This window comes from Aegilops tauschii, chromosome 4, assembly GCF_002575655.3.
Source record: "Aegilops tauschii subsp. strangulata cultivar AL8/78 chromosome 4, Aet v6.0, whole genome shotgun sequence".
Classification (NCBI taxonomy): Eukaryota; Viridiplantae; Streptophyta; class Magnoliopsida; order Poales; family Poaceae; genus Aegilops; species Aegilops tauschii.
Genome location: NC_053038.3, coordinates 177,479,280 through 177,505,762, shown reverse-complemented (window position 1 = coordinate 177,505,762; position 26,483 = coordinate 177,479,280). Strand labels below are relative to the sequence as shown.

At 41.7% G+C, this 26,483-nt stretch overlaps 1 protein-coding gene across 1 annotated transcript; it reads right to left on the bottom strand.

Moving 5' to 3' along the window:
- Window positions 1-17,571: 17,571 nt before the first annotated feature.
- On the bottom strand, window positions 17,572-21,280 carry LOC123493653 (uncharacterized). Its single transcript, XM_045227616.2, has 5 exons — window positions 21,269-21,280; window positions 19,356-21,163; window positions 18,438-18,525; window positions 18,086-18,354; window positions 17,572-17,857 (listed from the first exon to the last, which is right to left on the bottom strand). The coding sequence occupies exons 1-5, from the start codon at window positions 21,278-21,280 to the stop codon at window positions 17,572-17,574; spliced, it is 2,463 nt and encodes an 820-aa protein (XP_045083551.2).
- Window positions 21,281-26,483: the final 5,203 nt, after the last annotated feature.

Here is a 26,483-nt window from a genome sequence, read left to right as displayed (position 1 = left end):
CCCAAGTATTTGGGGTAGTTCCGCTTCCAGTGACCATTCCCTTTGCACTAGAAGCACTCCGTTTCAGGCTTGGGTCCAGCTTTGGGCTTCTTCACGGGAGCGGCAACTTGCTTGCAATTCTTCTTGAAGTTTCCTTTCTTTCCCTTGCCCTTTTTCTTGAAACTAGTGGTCTTGTTAACCATCAACACTTGATGCTCCTTCTTGATTTCTACCTCCACGACCTTAAGCATTGCGAACACCTCGGGAATAATTTTCGTCATCCCTTGCCCTTTTTCTTTGTAGCTTGGTGGCAGTGACTGAAGAACTCTATCAATAATGATCTCAACTGGAAGATTCCCAGCAGAGTCAAGTGGTTATGATACCCAGACATTTTGAGTATGTGTTCAATGACAGAACTGTTCTCCTCCATCTTACAACTATAGAACTTGTTGGAGACTTCATACCTCTCAACCCGGGCATTAGCTTGAAATATCAGCTTTAGCTCTTGGTACATCTCATATGGTACGTGGTGTTCAAAACGTCTTTGAAGTCCCGGTTCTAAGCCGTAAAGCATGGCACACTAAACTATTGAGTAGTCATAGGATCGAGCCTGCCAGATATTCATAACATCTTTAGTAGCTCCTGCAGCAGGTCTGTCACCTAGCGGTGCATCAAGGAAATAATTCTTCTGTGCAGCAATGAGGATAATCCTCAAGTTGTGGACCCAGTCTGTGTAGTTGCTACCATCATGTTTCAACTTAGCTTTCTCTCGGAACGCATTAAAATTCAAGGGAACGGTAGCACGGGCTATTGATCTACAACATAGATATGCAAAAAACTGTTAAGACTAAGTTCATGGTAAATTCACTTCAATTAATCAAATTACTAATGAACTCCCACTTAAATTAACATCCCTCAAGTTATCTAAGTGATACATGATCCAAATCAACTAACCCATGTCCGATCATCACGTGAGGTGGGGTAGTCATCAATGGTGAACATCTATATGTTGATCATATCTACTATATGACTCATGTCCATTTGGTCTCCTGTGTTCCGAGACCATGTCTGTACATGCTAGGCTCGTCAAGTTTAACCCAAGTATTCTGCATGTGCAAAACTGGCTTACACCCGTTGTATCTGAATGTAGAGTCTATCACGCCCGATCATCACGAGGTGCTTCGAGACGATGAACTTTAGCAACGATGCATACTCATGGAGAACACTTTTATCTTGAAATTAAGTGAAGGGATCATCTTATAATGCTACCATTCTTCTAAGCAAAATAAGATGCATAAAGGATAAACATCACATGCAATCAAAATATGTGACATGATATGGCCATCATCATCTTGTGCTTTTGATCTCCATCTCCAAAGCATCGACATGATCTCCATCTTCACCGGCTCGACACCTTGATCTCCATCGTAGCGTCGGGATCGTCTCGCCAACTATTGCTTCTACAACTATTGCTGACGCATAGCGATAAAGTAAAGCAATTACATGGCGCTTAGTGATTGACACACAGGTCATACAATAATTAAAGACAACCCTAAGGCTCCTGCCGGTTGTCGTACTCATCGACATGCAAGTCATGAACTTATTACAAAACATGATCATCTCATACATCAACGTATATCACATCATATCTTGACCATATCACATCACAACATGCCCTGCAAAAACAAGTTAGACGTCCTCTGCTTTGTTGTTGCAAGTTTTACGTGGCTGCTACGGGCAACTAGCAAGAACCGTTCTTACCTACGTAAAACCACAACGGTGATTATCAAGTTTGCTGTTCTAACCTTCTTCAAGGATCGGCCGTAGTCAAATTTGATTCAACTAAAGTAGGAGAAACAAACACCCGCAAGCCACCTTTATGCAAAACAAGTTGCATGTCAGTTGGTTGAACCGGTCTCATGTGCGTGCACATGTAAAGTTGGTCCGGGCCGCTTCATCCCACAATATCGCTGAATCAAAATAATAAGTTGGTGGTAAGAAATATGAACATCACCATCCACAACTCTTTTGTGTTCTACTCGTGCATATCATCTACGCATAGACCTGGCTCATGATACCACTGTTTGGGAATGTTGCATGAAAAAAAATCTACGCACATGCAAGATATATCCATGGAGATGCATAGCTACAAGAGGGGAGAGTATGTCTACGTACCCTCGTAGGCCGTTTAGCGGAAGTGTTTATCAACGCGGTTGATGTAGTCGTACACCTTCACGATTCAACCGATCAAGTACCGAACGTACGACACCTCCGCGTTCAGCACACGTTCAACTAGATGACGTCCTCGCCTTCTTGATCCAACAAGATGGACAAAGTAGTAGACGAGTTCCGGCAGCATGACGGTGGTGGTGCAACTATCTCCGCGGGGCTTCGCCGAGCACTACGAAAATTATGACCGAGGACAAACTAGAGGGAGAGGGGCGCCGCACACGGCTTGGGAATCGTGGTGTGTGTTGCCCCTCTCCCTCCTCTCATACATATAGGTGGAGAGGGGAGAGGAGGCAGCCCTAGGGCACCCCCAAAGGGCTGGTGGCCAGCCCTAGGGCCTGCCTAGCTGCGCCCCCTTCCATATATTGACATGGGGGGATGATACGTCTCCAACGTATCTATAATTTTTGAATGTTCCATGCTATTATATTATCTATTTTGGATGTTTATGGGCTTTATTAAACAATTTTATATTATTTTTGGGACTAACTTATTAACCCAGAGCCCAGTGCCAGTTTTTGTTTTTTCCCTTGTTTCAGTGTTTCGCAGAAAAGGAATATCAAACGGAGTCCAAACGGAATGAAACCTTCAGGAAAGTTATTTTTGGAACGGAAGCAATCCAGGGGACTTGGGGTGCACGTAAGGGAATCAACGAGGAGGGCACGAGGTAGGGGGGGCGCCCACCCCTGGGCATGCCCTCCGCCCTCGTGGGCCCCTCGTGGCTCCCCTGACGTATTTCTTCCTCCTATATATACCAATATACCCTAAAACCTTCGGGGAACAGAAGAGATCGGGAGTTCCGCCGCCGCAAGCCTCTGTAGCCACCAAAAACCAATCGGGACCCTGTTCCGGCACCCTGCCGGAGGGGGGATCCCTCACCGGTGGCCATCTTCATCATCCTGGCACTCTCCATGACGAGGAGGGAGTAGTTCACCCTCGGGGCTAAGGGTATGTACCAGTAGCTATGTGTTTGATCTCTCTCCCTCGTGTTCTTGAGGTGATACGATCTTGATGTATCGCGAGCTTTGCTATTATAGTTGGATCTTATGATGTTTCTCCCCCTCTACTCTCTTGTAATGGATTGAGTTTTCCCTTTGAAGTAATCTTATCGGATTGAGTCTTTAAGGATTTGAGAACACTTGATGTATGTCTTGCGTGGGATACCCGTGGTGACAATGGGGTATTCTATTGATCCAATTGATGTATGTTTTGGTGATCAACTTGCGGGTTCCGCCCATGAACCTATGCATAGGGGTTGGCACACGTTTTCGTCTTGATTCTTCGGTAGAAACTTTGGGGCACTCTTTGAGGTTCTATGTGTTGGTTGAATAGATGAATCCGAGATTGTGTGATGCATATCGTATAATCATACCCACGGATACTTGAGGTGACATTGGAGTATCTAGGTGACATTAGGGTTTTGGTTGATTTGTGTCTTAAGGTGTTATTCTAGTACGAACTCTATAATAGATTGATCCGAAATAATAACTTTGAGGTGGTTTCGTACCCTACCATAATCTCTTCGTTTGTTCTCCGCTATTAGTGACTTTGGAGTGACTCTTTGTTGCATGTTGAGGGATAGTTATAAGATTCCAGTTATGTTATTATTGTTGAGAGAACTTGCACTAGTGAAAGTATGAACCCTAGGCCTTGTTTCCTAGCATTGCAATACCGTTTACGCTCACTTTTATCATTAGTTACCTTACTGTTTTTATATTTTCAGATTACAAAAACCTATATCTACCATCCATATTGCACTTGTATCACCATCTCTTCGCTGAACTAGTGCACCGTGTTGGGGACACAAGAGACTCTTTGTTATTTGGTTGTAGGGTTGCTTGAGAGAGACCATCTTCATCCTACGCCTCCCACGGATTGATAAACCTTAGGTCATCCACTTGAGGGAAATTTTCTACTGTCCTACAAACCTCTGCACTTGGAGGCCCAACAACGTCTACAAGAAGAAGGTTGTGTAGTAGACATCAAGCTCTTTTCTGGCGCCGTTGCCCGGGAGGCTAGGTAAGCGGCACTCACACCCCGTCAACTAAGCTCTTTTCCGGCGTCGTTGCCGGGGAGGTGAGTGCTTGAAGGTATATCTTTAGATCTTGCAATCGAATCCTTTAGTTTCTTGTTTTATCACTAGTTTAGTTTATAAAAGAAAACTACAAAAAAATGGAATTGAGTTTGTCTCATACGCTTCATCTTTTTAATATCTTTCGTGAGAATGATGGAATGAAAATTGTGCTCAAGTGCTAGGAGAAGAAATCTATAAAATGTTTGGCACTAGATCTTTGAATGATGAGCATGATTGTAATGTTTTTAGTATGAATTCTTTGAATATCCAAGATGCTAATGATATGCAAAGCCACAAGCTTGGGGAAGCTATGTTTGATGAAGATGATATTTTTTGTCCCCAAGCTTTGATGAGAAAATTTACTATGATGAAAGCATGCCTCCTATCTATGATGATTATTGTGATGACACGTATGCTATAAAGAATAATGATAACCATGAAACTTGTCATCTTGATCTTAATTTTCAATCACATGATAGTTGTTTTGTTGAGTTTTCTCCCACTACTATTACGAATGAGAAGAATTTTGCTTATGTGGGGAGTAATAAAATTTCTATGCTTGTAGATCATGAAAAGAATGCTTTAGGTGCTGGTTATATTGTTGAATTCATTCATGATGCTACTGAAAGTTATTATGAGGGAGGAATGTATGCTTGTAGGAATTGCAATAATATCAAGTTTCCTCTCTATGTGCTTAAAATCTTGAAGTTATGCTTGTTTTACCTTTCTATGCAAGTTGATTCTTGTTCCCATAAGTTGTTTGCTCACAAATCCCTATGCATAAGAAGTGGGTTAGACTTAAATGTGCTAGTAATATTCTTCATGATGCTCTCTATATGTTTCAATTCTTATCTCTTATGTGAGCATCATTGAAATCATCATGCCTAGCTAGGGGTGTTAAACGTTAGCGCTTGTTGGGAGGCAACCCAATTTTACTTTAGTCTTTTGCTTTTTGGTTCTGTTTAGGAATAAATAAATCACCTAGCCTCTGGTTAGATGTGGTTTTATGTTTTAATTAGTGTTTGTGTCAAGTAAGACCTATAGGATCTTCTTGGATGATAGTTATTTGATCTTGCTGAAAATTCCAGAAACTTTCTGTTCACGAAAACAATTGTTTAAAATCACCAGAACGTGATAAAATACTGATTCCAATTGCAGAAGATCAATAAACACATTATCTAGGTCTTCCTATTTTGGTAGAATTTTTGGAGTTCCATAAGTTTACGTTTGATACAGATTACTACAGACTGTTCTGTTTTTGACAGATTCTGTTTTCTATGTGTTGTTTGCTTATTTTGATGAATCTATGAGTAGTATCGGAGGGTATGAACCATAGATAAGTTGGAATACAGTAGATATTACACCAATATAAATTTAGAATGAGTTCATTACAGTACCAAAAGTGGTGATTTATTTTCTTGTACTAACGGAGCTTACGAGTTTTCTGTTGAGTTTTGTGTTGTGAAGTTTTCAAGTTTTGGGTAAAGATTCGATGGACTATGGAATAAGGAGTGGCAAGAGCCTAAGCTTGGGGATGTCCAAGGCACCCCAAGGTAATATTCAAGGACAACCAAGAGCCTAAGCTTGGGGATGCCCCGGATGGCATCCCCTCTTTCGTCTTCGTTCATCGGTAACTTTACTTGGAGCTATATTTTTATTCACCACATGATATGTGTTTTGCTTGGAGCGTCATTTTATTTTCTTTTGTTTTGCTTGTTGTTTGAATAAAATATCAAGATCTGAAATTATTAAATGGGAGAGTCTTCACATAGTTACAATATTTATTCAACTACTCATTGATCTTCACTTATATATCTTTCGGAGTAGTTTGTCATTTGCTCTAGTGCTTCACTTATATCCTTTTAGAGCACAGCGGTGGTTTTATTTTGAAGAAATAGTTGAACTCTCATGCTTCACTTATATTATTTTGAGAGTCTTTAGAACAGCATGGTAATTTGCTTTGGTTATGAAACTAGTCCTAATATGATGGGCATCCAAGATGGGTATAATAAAAACTTTCATATAAGTGCATTGAATACTAAGAGACGTTTCATACTTGATGATTGTTTTGAGATATGGAGATAGTGATATTAAATTTGTGCTAGTGGAGTAGTTGTGAATTTGAGAGATACTTGTGTTAAAGTTTGTGATTCCCGTAGCATGCACGTATGGTGAACCGTTATGTGATGAAGTCGGAGCATGATTTATTTATTGATTGTCCTCCTTATGAGTGGCGGTCGGGGACGAGCGATGGTCTTTTCCTACCAATCTATCCCCCTAGGAGCATGCGCATAGTACTTTGTTTCGATAACTAATAGATTTTTGCAATAAGTATATGAGTTCTTTATGACTAATGTTGAGTCCATGGATTATACGCACTCTCACTCTTCCACCATTGCTAGCCTCTCTAATACCACGCACCTTTCGCCGGTATCATACACCCACCATATACCTTCCTCAAAACAGCCACCATACCTACCTATCATGGCATTTCCATAGCCATTCCGAGATATATTGCCATGCAACTTACCACTGTTCCGTTTATTATGACACGCTTCATCATTGTCATATTGCTTTGCATGATCATGTAGTTGACATCGTATTTGTGGCAAATCCACCTTTCATAATTCTTTCATACATGTCACTCATGAGTCATTGCACATTCAGGTACACCGCCGGAGGCATTCATATAGAGTCATATCTTGTTCTAAGTATTGAGTTGTAATTCTTGAGTTGTAAGAAAATAAAAGTGTGATCATCATCATTATTAGAGCATTGTCCCAGTGAGGAAAGGATGATGGAGACTATGATTCCCCCACAAGTTGGGATGAGACTCCGGACGAAAAATAAAAGAAAAAAAAGAAAAAAAGGGCCATAAAAAAGAGAAAAGGCCCAAACAAAAAATAAAATAAAATAAAAATGAGAGAAAAAGAGAGAAGGGACAATGCTACTATCCTTTTACCACACTTGTGCTTCAAAGTAGCACCATGATCTTCATGATAGAGAGTCTCCTATGTTGTCACTTTCATATACTAGTGGGAATTTTTCATTATAGAACTTGGCTTGTATATTCCAATGATGGGCTTCCTCAAAATGCCCTAGGTCTTCGTGAACAAGCAAGTTGGATGCGCACCCACTTAGTTTCTTTTGTTGAGCTTTCATATACTTATAGCTCTAGTGCATCCGTTGCATGGCAATCCCTACTGCCTCACATTTATATCTATTGATGGGCATCTCCATAGCCCGTTGATATGCCTAGTTGATGTGAGGCTATCTTCTCCTTTTTGTCTTCTCCACAACCACCATTCTATTCCACCTATAGTGCTATGTCCATGGCTCACGCTCATGTATTGCGTGAAGATTGAAAAAGTTTGAGAACATCAAAAGTATGAAACAATTGCTTGGCTTGTCATCGGGGTTGTGCATGATTTAAATATTTTGTGTGATGAAGATAGAGCGTAGCCAGACTATATGATTTTGTAGGGATAACTTTTTTTGGCCATGTTATTTTGAGAAGACATGATTGCTTTGTTAGTATGCTTGAAGTATTATTATTTTCATGTCAATATTAAACTTTTGTCTTGAATCTTATGGATCTGAATATTCATGCCACAATAGAGAAAATTACATTAAGAAATATGTTAGGTAGCATTCCACATCAAAAATTCTGTTTTTATCATTTACCTACTCGAGGACGAGCAGGAATTAAGCTTGGGGATGCTGATACGTCTCCAACGTATCTATAATTTTTGATTGTTCCATGATATTATATTATCTGTTTTGGATGTTTATGGGCTTTATTAAACACTTTTATATTATTTTTGGGACTAACTTATTAACCCAGAGCCCAGTGCCAGTTTCTGTTTTTTCCCTTGTTTCAGTGTTTCGCAGAAAAGGAATATCAAACGGAGTCCAAACGGAATGAAACCTTCGGGAAAGTTATTTTTAAACGGAAGCAATCCAGGGGACTTGGAGTGCACGTCAGGGAATCAATGAGGAGGGCATGAGGCAGGGGGCGCGCCCACCCCCCTGGGCGCGCCCTCCGCCCTCGTGGGCCCCTCGTGGCTCCCCTGACGTATTTCTTCCTCCTATATATACCAATATACCCTAAAACCTTCGGGGAACAGAAGAGATTGGGAGTTCCTCCGCCGCAAGCCTCTGTAGCACCAAAAATCAATCGGGACCCTGTTCGGGCACCCTGCCGGAGGGGGGATCCCTCACCGGTGGCCATCTTCATCATCCCGACGCTCTCCATGACGAGGAGGGAGTAGTTCACCCTCGGAGCTGAGGGTATGTACCAGTAGCTATGTGTTTGATCTCTCTCTCTCTCGTGTTCTTGAGGTGATACGATCTTGATGTATCGCGAGCTTTGCTATTATAGTTGGATCTTATGATGTTTCTCCCCCTCTACTCTCTTGTAATGGATTGAGTTTTCCCTTTGAAGTAGTCTTATCGGATTGAGTCTTTAAGGATTTGAGAACACTTGATGTATGTCTTGCGTGGGATACCCGTGGTGACAATGGGGTATTCTATAGATCCACTTGATGTATGTTTTGGTGATCAACTTGCGGGTTTTGCCCATGAACCTATGCGTAGGGGTTGGCACACGTTTTCATCTTGATTCTTCAGTAGAAACTTCGGGGCACTCTTTGAGGTTCTATGTGTTAGTTGAATAGATGAATTCGAGATTGTGTGATGCATATTGTATAAATCATACCCACGGATACTTGAGGTGACATTGGAGTATCTAGGTGACATTAGGGTTTTGGCTGATTTGTGTCTTAAGGTGTTATTCTAGTACGAACTCTATAATAGATTGATCCGAAAGAATAACTTTGAGGTGGTTTCGTACCCTACCATAATCTCTTTGTTTGTTCTCCGCTATTAGGGACTTTGGAGTGACTCTTTGTTGCATGTTGAGGGATAGTTATAAGGTTCCAGTTTTTTTATTATTGTTGAGAGAACTTGCACTAGTGAAAGTATGAACCCTAGGCCTTGTTTCCTAGCATTGCAATACCGTTTACACTCACTTTTATCATTAGTTACCTTGCTGTTTTTATATTTTCAGATTACAAAAACCTATATCTACCATCCATATTGCACTTGTATCACCATCTCTTCGCCGAACTAGTGCACCTATACAATTTACCATTGTATTGGGTGTGTTGGGGACACAAGAGACTCTTTGTTATTTGGTTGTAGGGTTGCTTGAGAGAGACCATCTTCATCCTAGGCCTCCCACGGATTGATAAACCTTAGGTCATCCACTTGAGGGAAATTTGCTACTGTCCTACAAACCTCTGCACTTGGAGGCCCAACAACGTCTACAAGAAGAAGGTTGTGTAGTAGACATGAGGGGAACACTACAAGAAACCTTCTTATCTGTGACAGATACAAACCATCACAGCAGAGCAGAAAACCGTCAGGCCTTGGCATCAGTGACGGATATGAGATCTGTCATGTATCACGCGTCATAATTTGCCAATAGCACAAGCTGTGACGGAAATGCCTAGCCGTCACAGATTTATGACGGTGTCGGACCGTCACTGATCCGGCCCCCGGCCCCTCTTGGCCCGCTCTCGGCCCGGGTTTCGGTGATGGACAAATCCGTCGTGGGTCTGGATGCCCTGATGTATTGCATGGCATCCACTTGGATCTGATGTCGCATCATCTGGGCCTCTAGCCTTTGGGCCTATATAATTTTGGCCCAGTTAATTTGTCAAGCCAGGCCAAATAGCCGAAAAAAGTGAAGGCATACAGGAGTATTTGGCCCATTAATTTTTTTCAGACCCATATTTTTTTTAACTTCTATCTGATAGCCTGTTTCTTCTGGTCCATTATGCTGTTTGTCAGCACATTTATACTCCAGCCCATTAGTGCTCAATAACCAATTTTGCTCCATCACAATGAAGAACTTCTCTTTCGGTACAACAACAATGTCAAATAGACAGAAAAGATTCACATCATCACACAACACAAATTAAACTCCAGTATTGCAATAAGATAAGTACTGATCCAGCATTACACATCCAACATAAATAAACTTCCTGTCCAAATCCACTAACCATCAAACATAACACAACTTCCACCTACCAGCAAAATAGTTTGCATCCAGCAACATCATAAGCAGTTTCCACTATAAACTAACATTTAGCAAAAGGCAGGTTCCAACACATTCAGAGCTTCCAGCAGAATTTTGCTTGGACAAACAACTTACTCTTGAGCTCACTTGGAGTAATCTGATTTAGTAAGAAGTCTAATTTAGCTTCCATCTCCGCTTGCTTTTTCCTGGTCTCCTCTTCTTGCTTGATCCTTGCTTCTTCTTGCCTGATCCTTGCTTCTTCTGATTCCTTTAACTGGTTCGTCAAGGTTTCAACACGGGCCTGAAGCTTGGCTGTTCCCCTCTTCTGCGCTTCCTGTTCTGCCTCACGGTCGCTACGACTGGATCTCTCATGCACGTGCTGGACCCCCACATGCTTAAGAAACATTGGCTTCCTAGTGTGCTTAGTAAGAACTTCAGCCACAGCCTTGGCTGCAGAGTTGGATTGTTGGCCATCTTCTGTAGGCTGAGATGCACTCTTTTCCATTTCAACCTAGCCATGCAAGCAAAGAAACACGGTGAGCAAAACAGGAGACAAATATGTTATTTGCCTATTGGTATGCCACATTTCCATGTACAGATGTAGACATGTAGTTATACTCTAGTCACTACATGTATGCTGCAAGTACTGTAGGCCAAGGACATCAAGTATTTTAGCATAAGGATAGAAAATAGCAAGTACTTCACACAAGGACAAAATGTGGCAAGTATTATAGCACAAGGACAGAACACAGCTAGTATTCTAGCACAAGGACAGAAAATAACATGTAGTTTTTTGCAATTATTTATTATCCTACTACTGGATATGTGGCAAAAGGTTAACATTTTGATGGTTGGTGATCTTTGAAAGCTGACTTACAATTGCAGCTTGCACATCATCAGTGTAGCCTTTCTTTTTGCTGCTGTAGTGGCACTCCTTGAATAAATCTAGTGCAGTAGGTTCTTTATCCTTGTATTTGTCTCCCTGAAAACAACAGATATGCATCAAGCTAACATTTGTGAAGAAACAACATGTATAGTACCAATATTGAACTCTAGTTTATTCATTTATTCAGTATGATATACCATTAAGGGGAAAAAGCATGTATGGGTTGTAGGCAAGGGAGCATCATATACATTTATATTCATTATTGCTAGCAAACTAAGAAAATATCGTACCTAATGTACCTAACAATAGCAGGAGCAGCAGAGGTCAGATATAGTTCGAGCCCAAAACATTGAACCTTAACATGCTAGCATAAAAAAATTAATATAGAGAAGAACAATAGTCGCAATGGTAAGTTTTACATGAACTTATGGTCAATAACATTCGTCAAGACCATGCAAAAAATCTCATGAAAACAGTTGCCAGTTACTTTTACATAAACAGTTTGCACATCCAGACACATGTTTAACTTACCAGGTTATCACAGTGCACGGGGTAGCTGCGCGAACCAGTAGTTTGGTGAAACTTGACTTGAGCACGGTTATTTTTTAATTCCACATATCTCCTGCATGGATCAGTGATTTGGTTAGCTAAATGCATTTATTTGGGAGTTATTATGGAAACAAATAAAACATTCGAGAAGGATTCATCTTATATACACGCCCCGACATTTCAGAGGTTGATGCTCACACAATAACATTGTAACTTTAATTGATTGATCTTCTGATAGACAACCTCATGCTAAAATATGAGCTATATTACACAGAAGGCTGTTTTCAAGTAGTTCCAGATCATGACCTTTATGGCAGTGTATTACACCAGAGTAGACATTTTGATCATATGTTGAGTTGTCATAATCAACAATGGATGACAAAGCTAATTGACAAGCACGCGAAGAAGTAAATAAGTCATAATTTTTTGGCTTTACATATATATTGACTTATATTATTTCCTAAATGTAAGTCTGGTACCTTGCAGGACCTTTGACTCATGAGTAATGAGTCAGAACCATCCAATTTTGATGCTACTAGCTAATAGAGGATGTAGTGGAGTGTTGTGTTCGGTACTGAAGTACAAGAAACAATAATAAGTTGCTGATATACATGCTTATTGTTTCTATTTTTTTCCTTCTTTGAATCTGGCAAGAAAGGGTGGTTGGCAGCACCAAGATATTATTTGTCTCCAAGAAGAAATGTACCATTTTTTGGGATCCTTCCAGCTTTCCACAAGCTCATTCCATTGTTCATCAGTCATCGAGCGGACTGGAGAAGTTTTCGTCACCAAATTGAGTGGGAAAGGATCGAAATACTTCTGCTTGAGCCTGTATCGTTGTTGGTGAATCGCACCTTTTAGCATTTGCGTACAAGCCTTCCTAATTGGCACAGCTTGTACGTCCATCTCAAACTTGTTCTAGTAAGATGAAAGAAGATGTGTAAGAATCATGATTGCACACAATTAAAATAGCACAAAATGGACAGGTTACTAGCGATTTGATTGAGAAAGGGTTGGATCGTGTACTTACACCAACTTTGCCTACAAAGTTCTGGAGGATCCCTTCTCGGACATTTCCATCTGGGTCCTTGTAATCCTTCCAGTGTTTAGACACTGGCACATGGCCTCTGACTGTGACGTTGCATTCGGTTGCAAACTTTGCAGCAAGAAGAGGTGTCTCCGGCCTTAACCTCCCTTCTGGAATGACGAGCGGCAGTTTGCCCCCCCGACGTCGACTGATCCTTTCAAGGCCTTTTCCAATATTGACCCCCTTTCCCTTGACTCCTCATAGGAGCATGGCCCTACAAAGAAGGTAAATCAAGAATGGATACATATATCAATAAAAATTAGAAAGTACAAAAGTGGACTGATAAATGGAGAACATCATTTCAAAATCAGTAACTAGAACAACATGAATTAAGCTCATAGCTTTAGTCTAATTTTAGAGAAATGTTTTAAGCTCCATGAATCATTAGTTCAGTTTAACAAAAGCACCACTATTGTAACTCAAATAACATGCTAGAAATATTCTGGGTTTTATAACATGCCTTGAGTGTCATTATCAGGTTCACTTTGTGTTCGCTCGCAAGGTTCGCCACTACCACCTGCTTTGAAGTGCATCTAGTTGCCATCATCATGACGGGCAATGAGATCAGATCCATTGGTCATCCAGTGGTCGTCATCAGAATGGGCACGGTCGCCATCTATTAAAAAAGGCATCCGATGAGAGTATGCTCATCTTCAATCAAATTTAATGAACAGGGCTAATGATCCATAAGGCAGAACATGAGTATGATAGAAAAACTTGCCTTCAACACCATGTGTGTTGTTATCAAAGTTGGGAACGGTTTCTTCATCTTCAGGCACAGAAACAGATGGCTTCTGGATTGCAATTGGTGTTTGGTGTTTAGGATCCGACACCCCTTCACTTTGAGGACTTGCATCAACATCTAGTAATAGTCTTTTGTTTGACCTTGTCACTCGCGCATTTGTTGGAAGCTCCGCATGAATTCTTTTAGGAGGCCGAGGCTTGATTCCACCAGGGGCCATGTCTGCGGATCTTTTCTTATTTATTTCCTGACTGGTCTTCTTACAGTCGTTCAACCCCTTATAGAAATGAAAACATGGTTAAATCAACAAAATGTAACAAAAATTCTGCTGCAATAGCAAACAAGCAACATATCTAGGAATGACTAGTTGGAGGATTTTAGCACCTTCAACTTTGAGCTAGGAGATGGTGTGGACTTTAAGTCTTGCAGTACTTCCCTCTCATCTATTAAACTATCATCAGATGAGTCTCCTTCACTGGTATCCTCCTCGTTAGGATGGTACTCAGCTTCAGATTCATCACAAGTATGCTCGGGCTTTCTTTTTTCAGGTGAAATGACAGCTTTGTTTGCAAACAATGTTGATAATGTAGGTAGTCCAAGTGATTACAGCCTTGCATTGTTCCTCATGAACATTTTGAGGCGCGACACTTCCATAGGATGTAGTGGTCGTTCTAAGACGAGTACAGATGTAAACACGAATTACTATGTGCATAAGAGTAATAACAAATTACTGTTTTTTATTGAGTTTGCATCAATATGGGAACAAAATCTATACTTGGAAGCACAAGGATCTTATTCGGCTATGTTTGGATGCACAATATTTAGAAAACCATAGTATTAAGAAACCACAGTATTAGAACTTGTAGGCAAGAAATACCAGACTACACAAATACTTTGGTATTCTTCAGTATTGGCAAAACCGAGAGGCGTTTGGCCATTGCAGTATTTACTAGAACCAGAAGCACTATCAATTTGTATACTGTATTAGAACCAGAAGCACCATCAATTTAAATCAAGCACTATCAATTTGGCCAGAAGCACTAGCACCATAAAAATGTTCAGTGTGTATTTAAATCAAGCACTATCAATTTGGCCAGAACCAGAAGCACTATCAATTTGGCATTGCAATATTTACTAGAACTAGAACACTAGCAGTACAGTATTAGAACCAGAAGCACTATCAATTTAAATCAAGCACAAGCAAAAACAGAGAATATTAAAGGCGTGGGGAGGGGTTGTACCTGCTACTGCTGTCTTGCCTCCTCGGTGTTTCTTCCCTGCAGTCTTCTTCCCCATGGTCGGGGTTCTAGGGTTCGGTGGAGCGGAAGGTGAGGGGGGAGGGGGAGTCTTGGCCGATAGTCGGGTGGGGTGGTGACCTGCAGCGGATGCGGAAGAGGGAGTCTTGCTCGGCGGTGGAGGAGGTGACAGTGTGTTCTAGGGTTCGGTGGAGGCGGATGGTGGGGAGGAGGGGGGTCTTGGCCGGCAGTTGGGGTGGGGTCGTGACCGGCTGTGGATGTGGAAGAGGGAGGACAGTCGTGCTTGGCGGTGGAAGAGGTGAAGCGGTGGCCGGCGGTGGAGGAGGTGAAGCGGTGGCCGGCGGCGGTGGAGGCGGAAGGGGAATGGGGATCGGATTTGGCGAACTGTGGGGTAGGGGCGGGCGTGCGGTGGGGATTAAGTATTTCTTGCGTGTCAAATTACTAACATGCCCTTCGCATGGCACCTGGTGGAAGAATGGTTCTGTGCAATTGTCTGGCACCTTGATGGGTCATTCGGTCAATTTACGATGGTGGACTTTTTGGCCTGGCGCCGTTGGAGCTAAAATTGTACATGTGCGCGGGTATTCTTGCCGCCAAATGATATTTAGAACATTACAAAGGATATATATATATATATATATATATATATGTATAGCACAAGAATTTTATTTGTTACTAGAATTGGTAAAGCATATGTTTGTTTACACACTATGTATTAGCCAACTCCAATGAAGTTAGTTACTGACACGCCTTCTCAAATCGATCGCCATGACACCGGCATCGTCACCGCACAAAAGGAGACATGTACAATCTTGGATCGTCGACTCCTATGGCCCATGTCAAAAAAGATGATGAGAATCGACTTGATTATGCCTTGGCACTTCAGATTGGTGTGACGACACCTTGCATGCTGAGAAGGAACACAAAAAGGCGGAGAGGATATTGGGGTGTCCCAACACTTGAAGGTTGTAGTATGGAGAGGTGGTTGTCGCTGTGTCACCAGCCGAGCGGCAGCGGATCAACCCACGCCTTCCTCACCCACATGAGGACACATGTACAATCTTGGATCGTCGGCTACTATGGCCCCCATCGAAGAAGAAGACGAGAATCGCTTGATTACGCCTTGGCACTTCGGATTGGTGTGAAGACACCTTGCATGGTGAGGAGGAACGCAAAAAAGGGTAAGGATACTGGGGTGTCCCACCACTCGAAGGTTGTAGTACGGAGAGGTGGTTGTCGTTGTGTCACCCACCGAGCGGCAACAGATCAACCCACATCTTCCTCATCGCACACGAGAACACATGTACAATCTTGGATAGTCGGCTACTATGGCCCACATCAAAGAAGAAGACAAGAATCACTTGATTACACCTTGGCACTTCGGATTGGCGTGACGGCACCTTGCATGGTGAGGAGGAATGCAATAAAGCCCTTATTGTAGTTTCGACTGTTTCACCGTTTTGAGTTGTTTTTATGTGCATGAAAATGACACAGTTTGATAGAGCAAAGTTTTCTGATGATATTTCATATATAAATTACTAGCAAACATGCCCGTGCGTTGCAACGGTAGATACAAAATTTACACGCTGGTCATATAAGTATGACTCAATCAGCATCCTTTATATGTCTAGACATATAAAGACTTTCAAAAAATGATCAAAACCCCGATATAAAAGACTTCGAAAACATCGAAAAGTTTTTTGAATTGACAAACATTTTTTGAATCGATGGTTTTCTTAAATTAGGGAAAAAATTGAATTCGCAGAAAAGTTGCTTTTTTTGAGAATTTTCTAAAATTTCATGGATATTTTTTTAGATTCGTGAATATGTTTTGTATACATGATCATTTTTTTCAAAACCAGGAACATGGTTTTATTTCCCAACAATTGTTTTCCAAATTCTAATTTTTTTTATAATTTGCCATTTTTTTGTAAAATTACCGACATTTTTTGAAACCACGATAACTTTATGATTTTTTGAACATTTTTTAAATTAGTAGAAATTTTATGATTTCCCGACCATTTTTTTGAAAAGTCGCTACTTTTTAAAATTTGTCAGTCTCGAATTAATTCAAAGCAATTAAAAATAGAAATAAGAAAAGAAAAGACAAAAAACTTAATGAAAAAAACAGGGATACCACGCCCCGCGGGCCGGCCCATGAAGGAGATGGGTGAGGTGGGTGAGGTGATGAGGTGGGTGAGAAAAAACCTGTAGCCACTACGCCACCAGTTCGTATGTGGTCTATGTTGGGTCAACAGAGGTGTTAATTACTAACGAGGCCGGGGAGGGAGACGAGTTGCTCTCGGCTGCTTGCGCGCCTAACCAGACGAGGTGTCTGACTTGGTGCGTTGCTCTCGGCTGCTCGCGCGCCTAACCATACGAGGTGTCTGACTTGGTGCATTGCTATAGTTCAGCACACCACACATTCAGATATGCACATCACACATTTAGATATTCACATACTGTATGCACTGAAGAAACCACATAAGGGATTCAAATACACACAAAAAAAATCAAGTGTGCAGCAGCTAACAATCATCTCCCAATAGGAACATTTAGATAACAACATCCACATCATGCAGGCTTTGCAAAGTGACACAACATCTTTCAGTAAAACAAAAGTGACACAACATCTTTTGATAAAAACGGAAGTGCACAAAATCTGACACAAAATCAATGTAAATCATCTACTCATCATTGCTGTCAACATCCATCATGCCGCCTCCTTTGTCTTTGCTGCAATACTCCATACCTGTATCATCTTCATCTTCATTGCCACCTTCATACACTTCTGTGTTCTTTTCTTTCATCAAGCGTGCAATTACATCAGCTTCAAAAATAATGCCTTGCTCATTGTCTCTATGCAAAGGCTTCTCAGATGTATGTTCAGAAACTGGCGTTCTCATACCCTCCTCATCACAACACTCCTCCTCTTGATATGCAAGACCGGTAAAAGGTGCACCCTTAGTTTCACTAATATTAAAGAGATGCCTATGGTCAAATGTTTGCACAACTTGCCAATTTTTCCCATACTTTGTGTCTGGCAAATAAAAGATGTTTCTTGCATGAGTAGCCAGAATAAGAGAATCATCCTTGTACCATAAACTTTCAACATTGATGCTTTTGAAAAACCGGTCATTTTTTAGCTCCTTCTTCTTTCCATCAAGTTTAAACTAGTCACATTTAAACAAAATAACTGACCTGCCATCCAAGCTATAGTTGGAGTTATAGTCCAATTGGATGATCTCTTTCAAGGTTCCATAAAAATCTATGACCTTACTGCCATGTTCACCTTCGGCCATGACTCCACTGTTCTGTGTTCTCTTGTTGCTATCACGGTCAAGAGTGCTATATCTAATACCATTCACTATGCATGATGAGTATTTTCTGACTCTCCGATTAGGTTCACATGCCAAGGAAAATAGATCTTCATCTATTTCTTCGCTATGTTCATCCCGCAACCTCATGATCTACAACACACAAATTCATACATTAGAAACTGTAGTGAAGTCTAAAAACCAAATATTATAACTAGATGTGAATGAGAACTAACATAGTTCTTGAACCATGTCTGGAATTCTTTCTGAAGCTCTTTAGCAATGTTTGGCACTCGTTTTCTTTTTAACTCATCTTTGAACATTCTGTAAAATAGGATAAAACATATTAGTCAACAGAATACATGTGTACCACAAAAATGCAACATACGCAAGTTCAGAGGTGGGAACATACTCGATATATTTCTGAGCTTGACCACAATTGTTCAACACATACCACATCATTTGATCAAATTCTTTTTTGTCATATACATATTGATATTCATATCCTGAAGTACAATCTACTCCATGTCCAAAAACGTCAACACCATAGGCTTCTTCATCTGAATAACCTACATTTCTTGGTTTCTGATAAGATATGGTTTCGAAATCATCCATGTACTTGCAGCAAAATGTCAGGCATTCATCGGCAATATATGCCTCAGCAATTGAACCTTCTGGTCTTGCCCTATTCCTCACATACCGCTTTAAAGTATGCAACCTCCTATCAACCGGGTACATCCACCCATATTGTACGGGACCTCGGAGTAATGCCTCTTCGGGTAAATGTACGGCATGGTGCACCATCACATCAAAGAAAGCAGGAGGGAAATTTTTTCTCAAGCTTGCGCAAAATTATAGGGATTTCTTTCTTCATTTCAGCCAACACATCCCTGTTAAGAGTTTTGCTGCACAGTTCCCTGAAGAAGTTGCCCAACTCAGCTATTGCTTCATATATATCACTATCCAGAAATCCTCTCATGCTAGCAGGTAAGATTCTTTGCAAAAGAATGTGACAATCATGTGTTTTTAGGCCTTGGACCTTGGTTCCATCAGCACTTGTACATCTGGATATGTTGGAAGCAAACCCATCTGGAAACTTTAACTCTTGTAAAAATTGACAAAATGCAACCACTTGTTCTTTAGACAAGGTATACCGGGCCTGAGGCATCTCATATGAGTTTCCATCCTTCCTCAAATGCAACTCCTCTTTAATATTCAAATCTTGGAGATCAAGCCTAGCATTAAGTGTGTCCTTCGTCTTCCCCTCCATGTTGAGAATTGTCCCAATGAGGTTTTCACAAATGTTTTTCTCGATATGCATGACATCAAGATTATGTCTCAGCTTCAATTTATCCCAATAATCCAAATCCCACAAACAAACCCTCCGACTCCAAATTGGCACATGAGCCTTCTTGCTGCCCAAGTCAGAACGCTTTCTTTTCCTGCTTTCTTCTTGTCGCCTAGGTCTAACCTTCTCCAATTCTGCTTGTAGCTCTTCCTTTGAGAATTTACCTAGCTCATTATTGCGTTCATGAAGACCAACAAATTCATTATTTCTTCGCAAACGATGTCCCTTTGGAAGGAAACGATAATGCCCAATATACCCAATTTTGTGCCTTAGGCCGTAGGAAAGAGGGTGTTTGTCACAATGAATACATGCAACATAGCCTCTTGTGGTACGCCCTGAAAGAGTGCTCAGAGCTGGGTAATCGTGAATGCACCATAGAACTGCAGCATGAAGATCAAACATTTTTCCTTCACGAGCATCATATGTATGCACACCCTTCCAAAGCTCAAGTAAATCTTCTACAAGTGGTTGTAGGAAGACATCAAAGTGCTTGCCAGGTGATTTAGGACCTGGAATTAACAGAGCCATCATGAAATTTGGCTGATCCATGCATGCCCAAGGTGGAAGGTTGTATGGCACAACAAATACAGGCCACATACTATAGGTTGTGTTAAAGTTTCCGAAAGGATTGAACCCATCAGTGGCAATGCCAAGCCTCATGTTTCTAGCATCTTCTGCAAATTTTGGATATTTTTTATCAAAATCTTGCCACGAATCACCGTCAGCTGGATGGCTCATTTCCTTCTCACTGGGTTGCCTCTTTGGTTTGTGCCACTGTGCTTCTCGTGATGCTTTTTTGGAAAGAAACATCCTCTTCAGCCTAGGCAACAATGGAAAATGCCTCAAAACTTTCTGTGGTATCTTCTTTCTAGCAGGGTCTTTCCACCTTGACATGCCACAAATTGGGCAGTTATCATGCCTGGCATATTGCTTTCTGAACAAAACACAATTATTGATGCACACATGTATAGACTCATACCCAAGGCCTAATTCCTTTAGAAGATTCTTTGCTTCGTCATAAGATTTTGGGAGTGTATTGGGTTGAGGGAATGCTTCAGCCAGTAGCTTCAAAATGTCAGTAAATGCACTATTTGTGATCCTATGGCATGACTTCAAATGAAGAAGATTCACCACAAATGAGAACCTTGAAAACTTGGTACAACCATGATAAAGGTGCCGCTTTGCCTCTTGCCTCACGTTCTTCAAAAAGGACTCAATCTCAGAAGGATTTGCATAATTGTTACCGTCTCCATTTTTAGTTTCCTTCTGATCTTGTTCTACTGATGTGCGTAGGTCGCCAAACATCTCTTGAAATCGGTCAGCACCATTGTTACCATCCTCGGAGTCATGCACATCAACAAGATGTTCAATAACATCTGCATTGAAGTCTTCTCCATGATATATCCAGTGAGTATATGTACTTTCCATGCCATGCGTCAATATGTGCTTGTTCACAACAGCTTCATGCCAGTATTTGCGATTAAGGCATTCTCTACATGGGCATAGTATTTCTTCATCCTCACTAAATTTTGCTTGAATTAAGTTCATAAACTCTTTGACACCATTGACGTACTCTCGAGAGAACAGCGTGCCACGAATCCAAGATCTATCCATCTGCATTATAGAAAAAGGACCAACTTAATCAAAGGTAAATAACCAATGAGGAAACATGTTTACTAGCAGTTCCCAGGAAACATGCTCTGCAAAACATCAACTCACAATAAGATACATGACCTACAAAAACAACTTGCACAGAGGAGGAAAAGCAAGTTCACTTACTGTTACATAATGTACAAAATCACAACACAAACGTATAGCAAAATTGAAATATTTATGAGTCTAGTACCAGGTGTATCACTTGCATAAAGTTATATAAAGGCGCATACTCCATTAGGTAGCAGCTCGGAAGAACATGGACTGATGCAAAAATGTCAAGCCACTATGCAGGGAGATGCAATTGGAGCAAAATAAGAATTCAGCTTCTGGATGAGCAGGGGCCGAAGGAGCTAGTTACCAAAATTCTAGGGCTACTTGACAAAAAGAAAATTAAGTGCATCACGATGCTTTGGGTGTGGTGGGACACAAGAAATAAAAGGAACGCAGGCAAGCCGCTGAGAAATACCACAACGGTAATCAAGCGAGTCAAGAGTGCAGTATAGGATATTATGTTGGTTGAGGAAAAGAAGGATACTACTACGCTGCTACAGGACAGATGGATTCCTCCAGGATATTATGTATTGAAAGTTAATATTGATTTGGCAATAAATGGGATCCTCTTCAAGGAGATTAAATATTTTGCTTGTTTAAAATTTAATTTCTTTCGCATTTCATATTGCCCGAGGGTATGTAATAAAGTCGCAGATGCTCTTGCGATGTATGGTGCAGTGTCAGGTCTCTCATCCACATCCGTATGGCCGGATGGTGCCCCTGGATTTGTGCATGAATTGATAGCCAGCGATGTTGCTGAGCTTTTTGGTTAATGGAATGAATATGGCTAAAAAAAGAACAAACTGCAGGTGTATTTCTGAAGCATACTCCAGTAGGTGTATTTCTGAAACTTCACAATCTCTCCATCTTACATGTGGATACTACTAACTGACTGGTAGTATTATTATAATCTACGACACAATCGCTCCATCTTACATGTAGATTAGTTCAAACCGATAAACTTTAATACGAATTGGCTCGTCTGTACTAACACATAATATTGGTGATCTGTGAGAAACTGAGAACATGGTGACTGCAAAGTACTTTTCCTATTCTACAGTCTATCAACACCACTGCACTACTAGGAAAATGCTTATACATAGAATTTTAGCAGTTGCGCCTGTTTGGGCGCCCACGCTACTGGTATTTACTAGTAGCGCTGGCCAAAACAGGCGCTACTGCTACTGAATAGCAGCAGCGCTGGTTGGCGCGGGCCGCGCTGCTGTTTAGCTGGCCGCCGGGGCCAAAAGGGCGGGCCACTTAGCTGTAGCGTGTGATTTGCGCCAGCGCTACAGCTAGTGGGCTTAGCAGTAGCGCTGGCCCATTACCCGCGCTGCTGTTAAGCCCACTCTCTCCCCCACGCGCCCCCTCATCACTCAGCTCACTCACACTCCACACTCCTCCCTCAATCCCCCACGCGCCGCCGTCGACCCCCGCACGCTGCCGTCCCCCGCGCCGGCCCTCCTCCCTATGTCGGCCGCCCTCGCCCGCGCCGGCCCTCCTCCCCGCCGGCCGCCCTCCCCCGCGTCGGCCTCCTCCCCCGCCGGCCGCCCCGCCCCCCGCGCCGGCTCTCCTCCCGCGCTGGCCGCCCCCCCGCGCTGGCCCTCCTCCACCGAGAGGTACTCCTCCCTCCTTCCTCCTCCTCCCTCCCTCCCTAGTTATAGTTATTAGAGAGTAGTTATTTTGACTCCTATGTAGTTGAAAAAATGTAGGTTCTTAGGATAATGTAGGTTATGATCGAACCCTAGCTAGGACAGATTAGGTATGAACCCTAGTTAATTCGTATGAACCCTATGTTTTTAAATTTAGCTAGGTTTTAAAGTTAGGACAGAAATTTAGCTAGGTTTTTAATTAGGTGTAGTTAATAGAATTTAGGCGTGTTAAGTGTATTTAAAAGAGTTTTAGGTGTTTTAGTTGTTTTAGGTGTAGTTAACAGAATTGTAGGTGTTTTAGTTGTTTTAGTTGTAGTTAACAGAATTCTAGGTATTTTTTAAGTTAAAGCAATTGTTGTTATTTTTTTAGTTAAAGCAATTTTTCCTGTTATATGCAAATTTGCAGTGGACATGTCATATTTTGAACATGTCACATTTTGGACATGTCATATTTTTCCGAGTGTCCTATGTTTTGCCAGAAATGTCGATTCATTTACGTTCTGGCAAATTTCAGGCGCTCGATATGTCCTGCTTTTAGCAAAGGTCATGCCGAATTTTGCTAAGTGTTTATTAATTTTGTTTTCATAATTAAGCATTTTGTTCTCGACGTCGACGATGCCTACCCCGCATCCTCGTCGTCGACTCGGCGGAGGACTCCTGCTTGAGCCAAGGGGCCATGTCCGGGACTGGGCTCCGCCGGGCTGGTACTGGGTTGTGCTACCTTCTGGTGAGCGCAGCTTAGTGAGGAGCCAGCCCGTCGTCGACCCGAAGCTTCTTTGGTGGCGGTCACGTGGGCCTGCATCGGTGGAGAGGCTTGAGTCCCCCGCGCAGGTGGTACAGCACCGTGTCACGGAGGAGAACGTGCACGTCCAGCGCTACATGGTTGCGTTGGCGAACGACCAGTTCTCCAATACCCGGCAGATTCTTTGGGGATCTTACCGGAGCTATGATTCGGTGATGGTTCCTTCTCTTTGGGTGTCCACCGCGGCCCACTGAACCTAGAGGAGCTATTATTCGAGATGTATTAGTGATATTATATGATGATCTTTGCTACAAACTACTATATATGTATTCAATGATGGATTATTAATTACCTATTAGTTATTTGCTTATTGAATGCAAAAGATGAGTGCGGTTTGTGCTACAAACTACTATATATGTATTCGATGATGGATTATATGATGATCTTTGCTACAAACTAGGTTCGATGATGATGTTTGCTACAAACTACTACAATCTACAAATTTTAGGTGTTTTAGTTGTTATATGATGATCTTTGCTACAAACTACTATATATGTATTCGATGATGGATTATTAATTACCTATTAGGAAATGTTTGACGACGAAAGGGAATTCGCTATGTGCGAGTACTGCAAAGATGAGTGCGGTCTGTGCGACAGGCCTCACCTGGTAGAAGGTCGGTGCTTCAGCATCAAGGTCCAAGAGACCTTCGATGTTGAAACGGTACGCAACGACGACAAGTGTTTTTTGTTGTTTTTGCATGACTTCTCTGTTTCTTCAACGTGTAATTTCCATCTTTTACAATTCGACTAGCTTATCCCATGCCATGCAAGACGCTATGTCTTGGAGAAGATGGGTTTTGAAGATCATGAAAGCATGGAGACAAAGATAATTCAACTAAGGACCCATCATGGTTATGATTTTGCTGTAAATCTATACAATTCTGTGAACTCATCCAATTTTGGTTACCTGAATTGGGAAGCCCTTTGCAAGGCGTATGATTTTCATGAGGGTATGCTTCTCACCTTCGATCTTGGTGATCCTGACATCGACGAAAATAATATGACCATTTGGGTCCTTGTTGACACGCTTCCATTTCTACCGCTGTGTGAGTTTCTCAAACATATTTATTAAGTAATTTATAATTTTTATTTCAAAATATTTGACAGCTTATTTCCATTGACAGCTTATTTTCATTCTTCAAAAAATGTACGGAAAATGGTAGACAGAACCTACTACTACAATGATGAAGCACAATTAACTTATAAGGAGAAAGATGGTCTTATAGCATTTTTTTACTGATCTTGAGAATTACAATAGCTATTATCAAACTCCTCCACATTATGGTCAATACGTGCCACTAGTGCACGTGTTGAACTACGGTAACATCAATGGAGATAGCATGGTAAGATTTTCTACTATTACGACATCCGTGCATCTTTTGCATAAATTCTTCTAAAACTAAACTGCATTGCTAACTACAAAGTTATTACTATGTTTTTGAACAGAAAATCCCGATGGATTGTGTGCCTCATCTGATGTTGCCGAGAGGTCGTGTTGATGTTATGAGCTTATGGCCACCACGGCCAGGTCAGCCGCAGTATCCACATCACTCCTGTCCATACCGGATTTCTAAAAGCGAGGAAGCCATGATAATAAATGATTTCAAAAAATGTTTGAACCATCGTAGAGATCTACTTGGAAGCAACATTGTGCATAGGCCAAGACTTGGAGACAGGATGATCTCCGTTCTTTATTATGGAGAGTCAATTTTCCTTAATGGAGAGTCAATGCCTATCTTGTTTTATGATATTTTACCTAAGAGAGGGTAGAGTAGGTCCTATGAGAGGAGTAGGTTGTAGCTAGAATGTGTTATTATGTGCTACAATGTGTTAGAGTTGATGATGATGATGAGGAGTTGTGATTATGACTAGTGACCAACTTGTTATATGATGTCTCATTGACGAACATTGTTTGGTGGTGATGACAAGTGGTAATGAATATGCTATTTAAACAGACTAGTTCATGATGAGTTGTTATTGTATAAAAGATATATGTGTTTAAACATGTACATCGCCAAAATGCTAAAAAAACATAAATTTTAGCAGTGGCGCGGGCCAAAATATTACCAGCAGCGCTCATTTACCAGTAGCGCTCTACGGTGCCGCGCTACTAGTACCTGAACTTACCAGTAGCGCTGGCCTAAAAAAGCGCTACTGCTACAAAATAGCTGTAGCGCCATAGCAGTAGCGTTGGCGCCCGCGCTACTGGTAGCTCAAAAACCAGCGCTACTGGTAAGGTTTTCCCTAGTAGTGCTAGAATCAGCAAGAGGAATTTGTTTTTGAACGGCACCACTCGAATTTGCAGTACCCAAAAAGACATTCGGCTCAATAAATCAACTAGTACAATGGAATAACAATACCAAGGAGAAAACCATCTTATTTCTCTCTGTACGCTCAAGCATTCAAAACAGATCAAATTCAGATTTTAATCTGAGACGTACCTAACTGGGCCGATGTTGAGGCGGGGCAACGAGGAGTGACTGTTGCAGAAACGGCGGCGGTGGTTGACTCCTACGCACGAGACAATGGTGGGCGGCGGTTGGCGATTGGCTCGTCAGTGCTGACGGCGACTTGGACAGGATCTGGAAGATGGCGCCCACACTCCCAACTCGCCGGATCTAAGGACCCTCGCCCGGGCAGTCGGCGGTGGCGCTGGCTGCACCAACAGCCGAGGGGGCAGTCGGCGGCAGCGCTGGCGGCACCGACGACCGAGGGGATTGAGCGGTGGTTTTTTTTCGTTCTTCTGGTCTCAGGCTAATTGAGGAATATAC